This window comes from Sarcophilus harrisii, chromosome 3 (assembly GCF_902635505.1).
Source record: "Sarcophilus harrisii chromosome 3, mSarHar1.11, whole genome shotgun sequence".
NCBI classification, from domain to species: Eukaryota; Metazoa; Chordata; class Mammalia; order Dasyuromorphia; family Dasyuridae; genus Sarcophilus; species Sarcophilus harrisii.
The window spans coordinates 55968437-55985094 of NC_045428.1; the positions used below are offsets into that span (position 1 = coordinate 55968437).

At 34.1% G+C, this 16658-nt stretch overlaps 1 protein-coding gene across 1 annotated transcript in view; it reads right to left on the reverse strand.

Annotated features, from left to right (window-relative positions):
* Window positions 1-16658, reverse strand: part of NYAP2 (neuronal tyrosine-phosphorylated phosphoinositide-3-kinase adaptor 2) — a 298614-nt gene that overhangs the window by 128768 nt on the left and 153188 nt on the right. The window contains exon 4 of the mRNA XM_031957951.1: window positions 9406-9707. Within this exon, the coding sequence (XP_031813811.1) occupies window positions 9406-9707 (302 nt within the window). The remainder of the gene's footprint in view (window positions 1-9405; window positions 9708-16658) is intronic.

Below are 16658 nucleotides of genomic sequence, written 5' to 3' on the forward strand. Positions count from 1 at the left end.
AGAGGAGAGGAATTTCTGGGAATGTGTCAAAGTAAGTAGAGAAAACATGGAAAAGAGCTTAAAAATCATAACTTTAAATTAAGAGAGCAAGGGTAATTTACTTATCAAATCCCTGGAGAAGGGAAGAATTTATGGACAAAGAAGAACTGGAGAACATTATGAAATGCAAAATGGCAACTCTTATTATATTAAATTAATAAGTGTTTGCAAAAACAAAAACAATATAGCCAAGATTAGAAGGGAAACAGAAAACTGTGGAAATTTTTTACAGCCAGTGTTTCTGATAAAGGCATCATTTCTAAAATATAAGGAATTGATTCAAATCAAATAAGTCATTCCCCAACTGATAAATGGTCAAAGGATATGAACAGACATTTTTCAGATGAAGAAATTAAAACCACTTATAGTCATGAAAAAAATGCTCTGAATCATTATTGATTAGATTAATGTAAATTGATACCACCTCACACCTCTCAGATTGACTGAGATGAGAGGAAAGGATAACGATAAATGTTGGAGGGAATATGAGAAACCAAGGTCATTAATACATTGTGGAGTTGTGAAATGATCCATTCTCAAGAACAATTTGGAACAATGCTCAAAGGGCTATCAAATTGTATACTCTTAATCTAGCAGTATCACACTAGATCTGTATCCCAAAAAGATCATAAAAGAAGAAAAAAGACCCCTATGTGCAAAAAATGTTTGTAGCACTTCTTTCTGTGGTGGCAAAGAATTGGAAATGAGTAGATGCTCAACAAGTGAGGAATGTCTGAAAATGTTATGGAATATTGCTGTTCTTGTTTAACATATATTGGATTACTTGCTATCTAGGAGAGGGGTGGGGGAAAAGAGGGAAAAGTTGGAAAACAAGATTTTGCAAGGGTTAATGTTGAAAAATTATCCATGTATATGGGGATTTTTGAAAAATTTTGAAAGCTTTAATAAAAAAGAATATTATTGTTTTTATAAAAATGATATACACGCTTATTCTAGAAAGTCCTGGAAATATTTATATGAACTGATGCTGAGTGATATAAAGAGAACCAAGAAAACATTGTACACAGTAACAGCAAGATTCAGTGATCCAAGGCAATCCCAATAAACTTGGGAGGGACAATGCCATATGCATCCATAGAGAGAACTGGGGAGATAGACACATGCTATATCATACACTATGTTCATTTTTTTTCTTTTTCTTTCATTTTTTTGCTCGTTTTTCCCTTCTATTCTGATTTTTCTCTCCCAACATGATTCATAAGGAAATATGTAAAAAATGCAGGTGTGTAACCAAATGTATAATCAAAAAAATTGTTTTTCATGTAACTGAGGAAAATAAGATGACTGGATTTGGTATCTGGAAGACCAAAATTCAATCGTTACTCAGATCCTTTATGCTCCTGGGAAAGTCCCTTACTTTCTCTGTCCCAGCTTTTTCAGCTCTAAAATGAGTATGATAAGAACATCTACTTTGTAGAATTAGTGTAAGGCAGCTGAACATTAGGAGGATGGACTAAACAGAAATGACAGAAATAATTTTTCACTAATTTCACTGATCACCATGTGTATGCTATAAATTCCTTTATGACTGAAAAGATTGGTCCTTTAATATACTAAGTTTATTATCATTAATAAACAATAATTTATTATTATGAAAGCTTTATATAAAATATCTTATAAATTATTAAAAAGATTTGCCATGCAGTAAGAGACCATCACTGTAAAAAAACAAAACAAAACAACAACAACAACAACAACAACAAAGAACTGGGAAGACACACTTTATGGATCTCAAAATAAATTTTAATGAAAATAACTGGTTCTTTTTGAAATGTTTAGTTGGAATGTTTTTGTGAATAAAAATATAGCAAAATCTTCAGCAAAACATAGTAAATAAATGTAAACTAACTCTACTTATCTAAGAATAAATATGTATACATATTGCTACAGTTAAGTGACCATCCAGATCAAAGGTATTTCTGCTTATTGAATAGGATCAGGAAGAACTTATCAGAGTCATTAGTTGTGTGATCTGAGTCATGAGAAACTGCTGAACTTTTTTGAATTTTAATGTCCTCATCTGTATACCACATACCTCACAAGGCTGTTAATAGGACATAATGGTTGGTATAGCATCTATGAAATGCTTTGTAAAATATGAACCCCTACAAAATTTCCTTTGGCTTACAGGAAAAAATCCATAAATTATTGTTAAATATTAAAATCATATTTTGCAATATTGATTATTAGTAAATAATGGGGCTTAACATCACCTTTTAAAGAAATGTTGCATTTTTCTTGCTTACCAGTAAGAATCTTGACAACACAAATATATAGCTATAGAACCCTCAGCTTTTTACCCCCAATCAGTGCCTGCCTCATTGAGGTCAATTAAAGGCAAGATTGATGTTGACTTCCAGCCACTCAGGTTTAAATGATGGCCTCACAACACATTTTCTAAATGAAAAAAAGAGACATTTAGAGAATGGAACCTCTTTTAGTGAGAAAGCCAAAGTTTAAATCACTTCTGTCTAAAAAGTATTTGTCAACTCCCTACTATGTGCCAGACACTCCACTTAAACCCTAGGGTATATGAGGACAAAGAAAAATAAAAGTCCCTTTATATAAGAAGCTTACAACCTATATAAGGAGCTTACAACAATGACTGCATTACATAGAAAGAAGAATTAGAGAATAGGAGATGTATGAATATGAGAAAGAAAACAAGAGAATGATAATTTCCCTCATTTGGTAGATTACTTTTTGATATCTTTTCTGGATGTCATATATTCCCTTGTTATTAATAAAATGTAGATAAACTAAGTTTCAAAAATACTCATTTTTTCCTAAAATAACTCACTAATTTCCACTACTTGCTATGTATATGCCCTCTAAGAGTTTGAAATATAAAACAAAGAAATATAAAGTGTCTATCAAAGGAAAGTTGGCACAAGTTTGTCAGATGTCAATCTCATTTAAATCGTGCAGAAAAATTACTTGGCCCATTTTATAAAAGAAGCTCAAAATAAAAGGGCACCTAGAGAGAAGTGCCTAATTGTTCTGTTTATCATTGTCCTCAGGTGTACAATCTGATTCTGGTGATCATTTCCTCCCTATAGATTAAGCATGTATAATCTGCCCTATTAAAATGTGAGTCTGTGAGAACAGGGACTCTTTACTCCATCCTTAGTACAGTTTGTTGCAAATTGTGAGCACTTAATACTTTTGTTCTAGCCAATTATTTATGTCAAGTAATGTTTATGATGCATTTTTTTCTTTAAATTTGTCTCATACACTATGATATTTCAGGCTTTAGTGCATGCTAAGAGAAAAACTCATGCTACTTTTCCCTATATAAACTACACATCTTGATACACAATTTCTTGAGTTGTAAAGTTTTACAATTTTATTAAATTACATAAATTTTATTGTTTTATTTATCTACCATTAATTTATCAATTATTTTGTTTTATTAGCTCAAATCAAGTCTAGGAAGTTCTTGGGAGTACACCATTGAATACAATGATAAGCATAAACAGATGATCTAGGATTATAGAATGGGCACTGGATTTCAAGACCTGGATACCCCAGATGGAAAAAAAAAATGTACCTTAGGCATTTATAGATACAGTTTACTCTAATTATCATAAAAGACAGAAACTTTCTCTAAGACCTCTTAAATGGGAATTACTTCCTAAAACAAAATTAGGAACTCACAATTTCTAGGATAAACACAACAGCCCATAAGAATCCCTACCTCATTTATTCTAATGCTCCTGTTTGATAATTTGGAATGTCATTATTAGTATCCTTGTCACTTCTATCCCTTATCTTAAAATGGGGGAAAAAGACAAAGAAAAATCAAATCTCTTCCTAAAAGGAAAATTTTTGTCTCTTCTACAATTCTGTTTAAATTGTCCTAAATTCTTGGTAAAACAGGCATTGAGGTAGAAAGAAAACTGGATTTGGAAGTAGTTCAAATCTTTTCACTACTGTTTACCAGTTAGGAAACATCTGTCCCAAGGTCACACTTCACTGAGTCTCAGTTTTATTATCTGTAAAATAATGGTGGTGGAAGATGAGGGGGCAGACTAAATGATTTTAATGTCTCATGTAGCTTGAAAATCTTTCCTTGAGCAAGGCTACCAAATTGAATCTATTGGTTTTGACTTTCAAGTGATGTTTTAAAAAGTGGTAGACATGAAATGGAGAATTTAAGAGTAACCGGAAATAACTTGGAAGCCTCCGTGAGGTCAGATACATTGGAATTATGATAGAAAAGATCAGGTTATCATGTGTGGCACCATGTCTTTGTTCAGGAATTCAACTTTTATGATCTGGGGACTAGCCAAGAGGTACAAGAATGAACTACCCAAATTATTTCAACCTTATTCCTCCAAAGTCCAGAGAGTGCTTCTTTGCAGCTTTCCATGAACTAGAAAATTAGCTTTATTCATCTCTAAAGTGCAAAGTAACAATAGGAATGCTTAAAGGGGAAAAAAAAGGCCACACTATTAAAATGTGCTGAACTGTTTCCCCTGTGACAAGGTATAATATCAGAGGGGAAACCAATTGAATTCATAGCAGGAAGTAATATGGTTCTCATACTGAGCATCCTTTGTTTCTATAAATATGATTCCTTGAAATGAATGATTATACTAAAGAAAAGGCTTGCCAACAACTCCCAATGATATAACACCCGATAGAAGGTTCTAAATTGTTTTCAAAATTCTGGTAGTCAGCATTGCAAAAAGTAAAGATTTTCGTGGATGGTTAGTGACTAAGGTCCAGCTATTATAATAATTACTATTTTTATTAGACTGCTAGGTGCTATATCCAATTTGCCACCGAGACTGAAATCAGGAAGACCTGAGTTCAAATCTATCTTCTAGTTTTAATAACTGAATGGGTGTTGCTTACAAACAGACCTGAGAACATCTTAGCTTAAAAAGGCCAATGTCTCCTACTGCATCGGGACCATCTCCAATTGTCCTGATCTATATCTTGAATTGAACTCAGGTTGCTCTAAGGAAGAAAGTGGGGTTTCATAATCCTCTCTCACTTAAAACCTATCTACTTGCAAGTCATGATACCACTGTCCTGAAGTCATGTTCTTCTTCAAGAATAAAGGATAAACAATAGATACTAACTAACTGTGATCCTGTGTAAATGATCTCTATATGCCTTAATTTCCTCATCTATAAAATAAAGATAATAGTTGTTATTTCCCAGTGTTGTTATGATAATAGGATAATATCTAAGTACTAATTTTAAAGTGCTATGAAATGGTAGTATCATCTACATTATCATTATTATTATTTCTTCAAAGAAAAACATGGATTCTCCATTTTTCAATTATGTGGAAAGTTAGTGTTCAAATTAGAGAAAAGAATATTTGCAGAATCAATGATTCACAGAATTTAAATAACAGAGGAAAGCAACTTCTAAAGCAATCCAGTAAACCTACATCTAAATAGAAATATCTCAACAAGTGATCATCCATTCTTTGCTTGGACTTCCAATCATGGGAAATGACCTACCTCTGAGAGACCTTGTTCTCTTTCACATTAGCTTAAGATTTGTCCTTACATTGAGTAGAATCTTCCTCTGCATAATTCCTATTCTTCTTCCCACTTTTTCCTCAGGGGTCAAGATGAATAAATCTAATGTCCTTTCTAAATAACAGCAAATGCTTGAAGATTCTTGTTACTATTACCTGTTATGCTTGTCTTCCCCAAGATGAACATATCCACTCCATAGAGCAATTTATCTCACAGTGCTGTCATAAGGAAAGTGCTTTATAAATGAAATATTATGTAAATATAAATAATTATTACTGTGAAGAAATCAATAGACTTTTCCTTAGTTTATAACATTCTATGTTCCATTATACATGATACTGAGTAATCTGTGAATAAAAAATAAATCAAAATGAAACAAACCTTTCCTTCAAGGTACTTCCATTCTAACTCTTGCTATAAAAAGAAATAACAAAAGAGATGGTTAGGAAGAAAAGTCTCCAGGAGGTTAGATTAATTACCCCGGAACAAGCCTATGTCAGAGAGATGACTTGAACATAAGTATCCCTAAGAAAAAGAAAAGAAAAGAAAAAAAGAAAGGTAAAAAGTATCCCTAATGCCAAGACTATCTAATCTACTACACAACTTCTAATAGAAAATTGAACACACACACACACACACATACACACACATACACACACACACACCATTTATTGTTCATTGTAATATGGGGTGGTAGTGAATTTTGTCTCTATTTTATACTGGCACATCACATTCTTATGGCTCATGTACATGCAGTTGCTATTTTGTAGTAGTACAAACAGGAAATGTCGCTGAGCTTTTTGATAGACTAATAGAGCAAGCCTTTTTTTTTTCTTAATGAAATGTGACAGTGGACAGGAAATTAAATTGTCTCATGTTTTGTAATGATTGTATTGGCAGGCATACTATATGTGCATACACATGACAGTATGGATAGGGAAATCTTCTGGATAACTTAAAATATGTGTTTATTTCCCTTCATGCTGTGTCCCAGATTCTATCTGTCTTCATATCCATGTAACTGGTGACAATTACTATTAACCATTAGGCTTATAATCCTCATGACAAACCTTTTTACTCCTTGGAACTACTTACCTCACATATTGTCATGAAAAATGGCTATCATCTCACCTTACTCTCTCTTTACCTTACTTGAGCTCTCAAAATGGACCACTCCTTGAAAATGGACAAGATAGACTGATGCCATGAAGACAGGATAATTAAAACATATACATTGAATTAAAAGTTATTTTACATGTATTTATTAATTATTTAAAAATTAGATTTTTAAATGAAACTAAAAATTACTAATCCCCAAAAAAATCTTTGTATTTTTTTGCATTTTCTTTTTTTTTTTAATTGATCTGTTTTTCTTTTTTTTTGAAGAAGGGCTTTTTACTACCTTGTGCAGGTTCTTTTAGTTTTCAACCAGCAGGGAAGCCATAATCCTGAATTTATAAACAGATTTATGCAACTTATTACCATGGAAATGACTCTAATGTCAGCAAATCTATATTTTGACTTTCCTGACATTAATAGGAAGAAGAGTATGGCTAAAATGAAAAAAAAAACTGAAACAGATAACCTAAAGAATACTGAATTTAGAGAGAGAAGGTTTATTTCATTCAACAACAGTGATATAAAGTCAACATATACAAAAACACATATCAAAGCATTTATTTCCTACTGTTTCTCAACATTGAAGATCCTACATCTCCTACCTAATAGTATTTTAAATGATTTTTAGAAATCAAAATTGATGGGAGGCAGAGCTAAGATGGAGTAAAAGCAGAGACCTCTTAGAGCATTAGAACCCACAAAAAGGTAGAGTGAAACTACTTTCCAACCTAGGACAATTTAAAAGGTCAGCAGGAAAGATCTGTGGCAGAGCTCAGTTCAGTGCAAGTTGTGTCAGCATTGGTCCAGCCCCAGCAAAGCAAGAATAGACTTCAGAGTGATTGAATCAGTGGCAGCAATGGCTGTTTCCAGATCTCTCAGCCCATAGTTGCCAAAGACAACAAAGAAAGTTGACAGGAAAGATTTGTTGCCTCTAAGTGAGGGTAGAGCACAGTGCCATCACAGAAGCAATTCCAGCAAATCAGAAGCAGGTCTTGGGAACCATTGAACTGGGAAAGTGGCAGTGGTGGCTTCTTGAGGTCTCATCCACAGGTGGTAAAGGGAGGGGGGGTCATACAATTGGTCAGATGGATATTTTAAGACTCTCTTTGCTTGTATTGAGGCAGGACTCTGGCTTTGTCCATACTTGGACCCAGTCACAGTCATGAGTGGCAATTCCAGGGCAAGGAGGAACATTATCATAGAGCCACAGTAGAGCAAAAGATGCTCATCACAGTTCTAGGACAAAAAGAGTGTTTTTTTCACAGATAAGAAGAGTAATAAATGCTTTTTCATAACTTACAGATCTCCCTAAGTAACCAAAAACAGATTCACACAATGCCTAAAGATTGGGACACTATTCCCTCCACCCTGGAAGAAGAACCCTACTTTAACACAGAGTTAAGAGGAAAAAATGGGAAGAGAAATAAAGAATAATACAAGAAAATCATGAAAAACAAGCCAACTCCTTGGTAAAGGAGACCAAAAAAGTGAAGAAAATACCATCTTCAAAAACAGACTAGACCAAATAGTAAAGGAAGTATAAAAAAGTCATTGAGGAAAATGTCTTAGAAAGCAGACTTGGCCAAATGGGGAAAAAAATTCATTCACTGAAAAAAAACAATTCCTTTAAAAGTCGAATTGGCCTAAGATGAAAGAAGGTACAAAAACCTCACTGAAGAAAATAGTTCTCTAAAAATTAGAGCAAATGGGAGGAAATCAAGAATCAATAAAATAAAACCAAAAGAAGGAAAAACTGAAAGGCAGTGGAATATCTCAAAGGAAAAATAACTGACTTGGAAAACAGGTCCAAGAGAGATACTTTACAAATTACTGGATTACATGAAAGCCATGATCAAAAAGAAGTCTATCCATGATCTTTCAAGAAGTTGTCAAGGAAAACTGCCTCAATATTCTAGACATATTTAGCAGTTTCTACATTAAAGGATCTTTTTGGGATATGACATTCTGGAGGACAAAAGAGCTGGAATTACCACCAATTTTTCCCATAAGGAAAAATTGTGCCACCAAACCATTTTCCCCCATGAAATTCCCCGGTCCTCTAGCTCTGATGAAACAAGCCAGTGCAAGCCAGCCCAGCCCAGCCATACTCCTACCTTCTTCACCCAACACACTTTAAAAAATTGGACCTTTATATTTTCCCCACACCCTGTGCTGTCCAACTTTCTGGTAAGGGTGGGGACTTGATGTGGAAGTAGAAGCAATGGTTTCATGACCAGTGCACCAGGCTCTGGCTCCTATCAAAGGCTCAACCTACCAGGACTCCTGGGTCTGCCATTTCTCTGTCTCCTTCTGCTCCTACTCCTTCTCCTGCTAAGCAGGCTGGCTGCTCTGTACCCTGAGTAGTGATGTTGTTTTGGGAGTCAGATTATACACTGTGACCATATCATCCTGTAAGAACTGCCCTGCCACCTTCTTAAAATGGCAGTGTTTTCTATCTGGAAATTTCATTTAATAGAACTCATTCTTCAACATTGATAGATAGCACATGACTATAGATTTATCCAACAAGATGTATAACATTCTACTTTAATTCATTGTTTTCAAGGCGCTGCCTGCAATTCAGGCATGATTATGGGACCGTGAAGCCTAATTACGTTTGGAAAATTGTGTACAATTGAGGAAAGCAGATGTTTGTTAATTTGCTGACCCGAATGTTTTGAATGAAATAAATTTCCCCAGTTAAAGTGGGAACCGTGCGATTTACCTTCAGTTCTCTCAGGGAGTCTGACGCTTTTACCCGTGGCTGTGGTATTGACGGTCTCTGATGAAGTGCTCAGCTTTGTACTGGGGTCCCGCTTTGGCTTTGGTGGAGGCTGTCTCCGAGAACCACAGCTGCTGTCATCATCTGTGCCTCCTACTGAGTGAAGGGATTGGGATCTCACAGAAAAGCCACTTGAGCAAGGATGAGGAAGTCTGTCTTGAGGAGCAGGCATGGTCATAAATCCCATTCGGAAATGTTTGCCCACGTAGCTTCCTTCGTGTCCTCTCCCGACTTCTCCACCTATGCTGTAATAGAAAGGAGGGAAAGAATCCCAGGTATAAATTATCCAAAAGTGTCATGGATGTATATAATAGGTGATTTCTGAAAAGTTGAGCATGAATATATCGTGAATGAATTTATACTTGGGGTTTTTATTTATTTATTTATTTGCAAAGCATATGCATGGGTAATTTTTTAACATTGACCTTTGCGAAACCTGTTCCAAATTTCCCCCTAAACACAAGTCAAAAGAAAATGAAGCACTAGCTAGATGTTTGACAAATTTTATAGGACCTATGAAGCTTTTACATAAATAAGTAAATAATATGGGAAATCATAATGAAAGATAATTGATGGTAATAATGGATATGGAAATGTTTACACATCTCTTACACTGAATAAAGTTTATCTCAGACAACTATCACTTATTTTCTACTCGAATTTAAAAAAAGGGAAAAAGGGATACTTCAATAATTATAATGGTTGAATTACAGAACCCTAAACTTTTAATCCAATTTCCTCCCAAAGAGGAGAATCAGTGAGGAGTGGTTAAAAAATTTCTGAAAGTCAAACATCTAGCTAGTGCTTCATTTTCTTTTGACTTGTGTTTAGGACTTTATGGACTTTGTAGAGATTCATTCTACCTTCATGTCCAAATACTTTTTTTTTGTCTCTTGAGATTATTAAGATCAGATGCCTAATATTCTTTCTGATGAGGCATAGGGGAATACCTGATTGATTCTATCGAAAATTCTCAGGTGAACAATTGCTGCTCACGGAAATTGGCTCATCCCATATAATTACTTTTTTTTCTTCGGGCTTGAAAATAGTAAGTGTGATCTTTCACTCTTCCCTCTCTTTTACCATGTTAAGCATGGTCATGTAGGATAAGACGGGTTTGCTAACAAGAGGCAAAATATATACTTTTCTGACAAAAGTCTAAAATCAGTGCCATGCTTTCAGCTATGTAAGGTATGGGACAACCTAGGATCAAGGTGTTAACTGAATTCTTTACTCAGACCTTGGCTGTTATTTTAAAAAGGTTCTATATTCTGTGAGATTTTCCATGTTCTTGGGTACATTCCTTACTTTGCCTTGTAACCTTAGACAAATGACCTTGTCACCTATCTCTAGTTTCCTTACTTCAAAATGAAGGGTTAGGTTTAGCTAATCTCTAAGATCTTTTCCAGAAATTACATTTCATGACCTACTTTAAGTTTCAAAGCCATTATTTGAAATGTCTTTCCTAGCCACAAACATTCTTTCCATACAGGAAGAAGTAGCAGAGGTAAATAGAATCTGAATGAATTACAGGTATTCACAGAAGAATAGGAGAAACAAAAATAGCCTAAGTACTATTTTTTGTTGTCATCATTCTACAAGTGAGGAAGAGAAACAAAAGGGATGTAATGACCTATATTTGTAACTGCAGATTTATTCTGGTTTTTTTTTTTTTTCTTTTCTAGGGGAATAGTCTGATTACTATATTAAGTATTAAATATTTACCAATATTTCAGGACTTCTGATAGTCCTTCCAGGTATAAAAGGAAGAGTGTTGTATTCTAAGATCTAAGTTTGTAGTTTTAAAGGAAGTTATTGACCAGAAGGGCAGCTGGATGGGTCAATAAATAGAGTGTAGGGGAGGGGCGGGTGAGGTTGAAGTCAGGAAGACTTATCTTCCTACACCTGACTTTAGACATTTAGTATGCAAGTCTCTTAATCCTGCTTGCCTCAGTTTCCTTTTTTATAAAATGGCTGGGAAAGAAGTGGCAAACCACTTCAGTCTCTTTTTCAAGAAAAACCCAAATGGATCCAATAAAAGTCAGACACAATTAAAAAACAAATATGATAGGAGGCCAAAACAGATAACAGAAATAAAATCATATTTATATAATTATGAAGTGTTGCCATTTTTAGTTTCTTCACACAAATGTTTTAAGATAGATACTACAAAAATAACCTTCTTCATTTTATAGATAAGGAAACAGACTTATGAATGTTTGGGTTTCAAAGCCAGATTGTTCCTGAATAGAAGTTCAACAGTCTCTGCACTCTACCAAATCTTAGTATTAAGTCAATTTTTTTTTTTTTGGAAATAGCTGTAACCCATGGACTCTGCATCAAGAGATAATGTCTATGTAGGGTTCAAGTCCTACCTCAAACACTAAGACAAGTTATTTTAATTCTCTAAACATTTTATTCTTCCATAAATTGGTTCTATCAATGGCACTTTCTAGTTAGGAGGACTATAGGTGATTAATGTATGAGGTGCTTCACAAACTTAAGGGATGATATACTATCAAACATACATCTATATACATGCATATACATACATTTTTCTGTTATCTAAGTGTTTAAGTTGGTGAAATGTGTCTAACTCATCCATATATTCTAAGAATTTGGAACTGTTAATTCCTTATATTCCTCCCTAGTCCAATGAGAATATGCCATACAGTTCCAAACATCGTATTTTAGGAAGAAAGTCGTTCATTTGGACAATGTCTGCCCTAAGAAGGCAGCCAGGCTAGCAAGTGAGCATTTGGTGAATGAATAGGTGATGTTCAATCTGGGAAAAAAATTCAAGGAACTCAATAATTGTATTCAGATATTTGAAGCACACTCATGGGGAAGAAGAATAAAACTAATTTTATTTGGCTTCAGAAGGAAGAAACCAGGATCAAAAGGGAGAAATAGCAAACAGGAAGGTGAAGAAATCAACCTTTCAAATGGAGATATCAAACTGTATGAAGCAATGCAAAGTGAAATAAGCAGAACCAGCAGCACACTGCATATAGGAACAACAATATTGTGTGATGATCAAATGTGAATATATTAGCTATTCTGATCAATACAATGATCTATAACAAATGAGCAATAATGAAAAATATCTACCCCCAAAAAATGAATTGTTGGAGTATGGATGCAGATTGAAAGATAATTTTAACTTGATATTTTTCTTGCTTTTTTCTTTCTTCTTGATTTTTTTTTTTTTTTTTTTTTGCAACATAAAGTTATCCAACTCTAGAAAAAGAACTTTTGGAGTCTGGATGCAGATTAAAATATAATTTTTACTTCCTCCATTTTTTTTTGCAACATGGGTAATATGAAGGTACATTTTGCATGGTTTCACATATATCACTGATATGACATTTGATATGAAGAAAAATTCAGAACTTTATTTTTAAATGAATGTTAAAAATAAATATTAATCCACCTCTTAGCAGAACTGAAGAATTCTCATCCTGGAAAACTTTCTGAACTTCTCATGATTAGAACTGTCCAGGATTATTAACTGTAAATTATAAATTACATCATATATTGTGAAGACCGCGTATTTTTAAATCAGCAGGAGTCAGGAATTCAGGTTAGGGGAAAATCGTCAGTCTTTATTCTCAGTGAAGAAGGATCGGAGGTGGAAGAAAATTGGCGATAGCAATGTGTGCAGCTGAGTCAAGAAGCTAGCCAGACCAGCAGCCACACAACCAGCAGCTAGGAGAATCGAACCCACACCCAATCTCTCCCAACTTCTCTTCCTGTCTCTCTCTGCCTCTACCCACCAAAATCGTAATTTCCTATACAACACATCAGGACTTGCATGGAGAATGGGCGGGGGTCATTCTTTATCCAATCATGTATATTAATACAGTATAGCCCAATTACTATTTAGCCTCACGTACTTGGGACCTCAGTGCATCAACTCAAACCTCAGCCCATTACAATATATGTTTGTGCTTTCTCACAGGAAGGAAAGTTTAAAATTTTAATAAGCAATCCTTCCAAAAAAAAACAACAGGAAAATAAATGCTTCTCATCATGGCTAAATAATTCTAGTTTTAATCACTCATAAAAATGGAGTTGTGGGATTAGGATAGTAAATCTTGAGCTTTGTATCCTTCATGCAGTTCCCAAGATGATTTTCCTAAAGTTAGAGTTGACCATATCACTCTCCTACTTAATATTACTCCAATAACTCTAGGATCAAATATAACTTCCACTCCTTAGCACTGAAAACCCTTCATATTCTAACCCCAAACTTCTATTACAGCCTTGTCATACTTTCTACTTCTTACACACAGTATCTGACATAAAGTGGGAACCAAATAAATGTTTATTAGCTAATTATCTGATTGACTTCTACAGGCTCTCCCTTAATAGGAGTATACTTCCTCTTCATATAAACTTGTTGGAAACTTCAAGGATCAAATCAGATTCCTACTTCTACATGAAACCTTTTTCTGTTTCCTCAGATTTCTTGTGTTCCCTCAAAAAATAATTATCCTATGTGATCATGCATATATTGTTCACTTAATTACCTACATTCATATTGTCTCACCCAGCTTGATAGCAAACTTCATAAGGCAGTTTCATTTTTGTCTTTATGTTGCCAGAACCTTGAATAATGCCTGACACATAGTAACTGTACCAATAAATGCTTGTTGACTTGCTTATTGTTATGAGCAACATTGTTAAAAATGAAACTGAGCCTTACATGAAAAATGATGAATTTAGTTCAGAATTGAGAAATATCTTTGGGCTATCTTTAATCAGGCAACTGAAATATAATTTTAATACATACATACATATGTATAAATATACATATATACATATATTATTACAAATCAGTATATATTATATTATGATAAGATATCAATATATATCATATGAAAACTTTGATGAAAGCATAGATAATGGAATTAGTGCTATAGTGATATAAAAAGCATACATGAGCCTAGAAATTGTAGAGATTTATAGTATTTGCCTTTCTAGGCACATTAAATGGATTTAAGTCTTTCGCTAACCTCCTTTTTAAGCTAGTGCTTTTTCTAAATAAATGTGGGGTAAGAATAAAATGAGGCAAGCTTTTGCAATTCACTTTTATGCCTCTTTCAAACTATTTCCATGTTTTGTAATACGTTTAATATTCCAGTAGGAACAATAAGAGAAGATGAATTTTTTCCTTACAATTAAGCAGTTATGATAATTACATGATTATTGCAGCAGCAAATGAACTCCAAAGAAAACAAGCAATAGATGAAACTCAAACTTCTCAATATAATTTCAAAGATAGCCTAACAGTCAGTAAAATTAAGGCCAATACCTTTAGTGCTTGTTGATTTTTTTTTAATCTGATCACTTTCTTAAATGTCAGCTTTATTAAGAGTGGTATGATAGCAATTATTTGATATTTAGTATTATATCAAGAAAAGTTCATGGAAAACCTCACACAAGGTAAAGCTTTGTGAAATATCCAAGGATTGAGTAAAGAATTCAGTTAATACCTTAATCCTAGGCTGCCCCACATCCTACATGACTGAAAATATGATGCTATTTTGGACTTGGGTCATAAGGGTATATATTTATTCTTTCTTGGCATCAAACTAATCTTATCTTACATGACCAGCCTATAACATGGTGAGAAGAAGAATAGAACATCATATTTTCTCCTCCCAAGACTGAAGAAAATGAGAAACTGTTGGAGGAAGAGCCAGTTTTTCATGTAGAAAGGACATAAGATTAAAGGGCTCAAAACCACCTGCAGTTGTCACCTGAGAATTTTCCATATGATAGAAGCAGTCAGGTATTCCCCATGCCTTATCAGAAAGGCTATTAGGTATCTGGTTTTGGTGAGCTCAAGAGGAAAAAAGAAGCTTGGATATAGACTAATGTCATAAAATACAAACTAATCAATAGGAAAAAAAAAAGTGGAATACAAGAAGGCTGACAGATAAAGCTTACATATAAGCCAAGAGCTGCCCCATCTTCCCTGGCAAAAAAAAAAAAAAAAAAAAAAAAAGCCAGGAGGCTCATAAAACAAGGTAAAATGAATAGAGAAACTGAAAAACATTACAAAAGAATGCACAAATATTAAACCAAGACAGAAATTGACCCGAAAATTCTTACTGAAAAAAGAAAAAAGACTAAATTATATTCCCAGAAATAAAGCCTAGATTATTTGAAGAGAATTGTTCAACTATACCAATGGATCTCTTCTTAAAAATGTGGTATTTCTTCCAGGGATGTAAGATTAACTCAGTGATGCCTTTGCATATTAAAGGAATCTAATCCACATCCTTTTACAAATTTACCAAAAGATGGTGCAGCTAAGTGGTGCAGTGCATAGATCACTGGCCCCAGAGGCAAGTGGACCTCAGTTCAAATCCAGACTCAGATATTTGACACTTACCAGCTGTGTAACCCTGGGCAAGTCACTTAATCTAGATTGCCTTGTCAAAATGAATAATTTTGTTTTAAAAATTAAGTTTGCCACAAGGGGTCAACTGCAAGGTTCTTCCTGCACTCCTATAATCACATTGAATAAGTAAAAGATGAAGGATGAATAGCATTTATCCCTCCATTTTAAAAATTAAAAGAGAAAGTAATGATGAAAACTAAGACTAAAAGGAGAGTGAAAACCAGGTTTTCAGACATTAGAAATTAACCTGGAATACAATAACAGCAAGATTGTGTGATGATCAACTATGAAAGACTTGGTTCTTCTTAGTGGTTCAATGATCCCAATAGACTTTGGACAGAAAATGCCATCTGCATCCAGAAAAATAACTAAGGAAACTTAATGTAAATTAATACATGCTATGTTCACTTCTTTTTTCTGTTTTTTTTAATCTCTCCCATAGTTTTTCCTTTTTGCTCTGATTTTTCTCTCCCAACATGATTCATAAAACAATGTGTATGAAAATAAATAAATAGGAAAAAATAACAATAAAAAGAAAAAAAAAAAGAAAATGCTAATGAAAACTTCACTTGACTCCAACTTCTCAACCTCTTCTCTCCTGTGAGACTTCTGGAGGGTGGAGTCCCAAATTACTCCTAGTCTCTTTATAGAAGGAAGAAACTAGTTTCTCTCATCTCCTTCCATTTTGCCTGGCTTTCTTTGTCTGGTTTCAACTCCCAGGCATAAGATAACCCTCCTACAATGAATACATCATCTCTAATTTCATTACCTTGCTAGCTCAAGT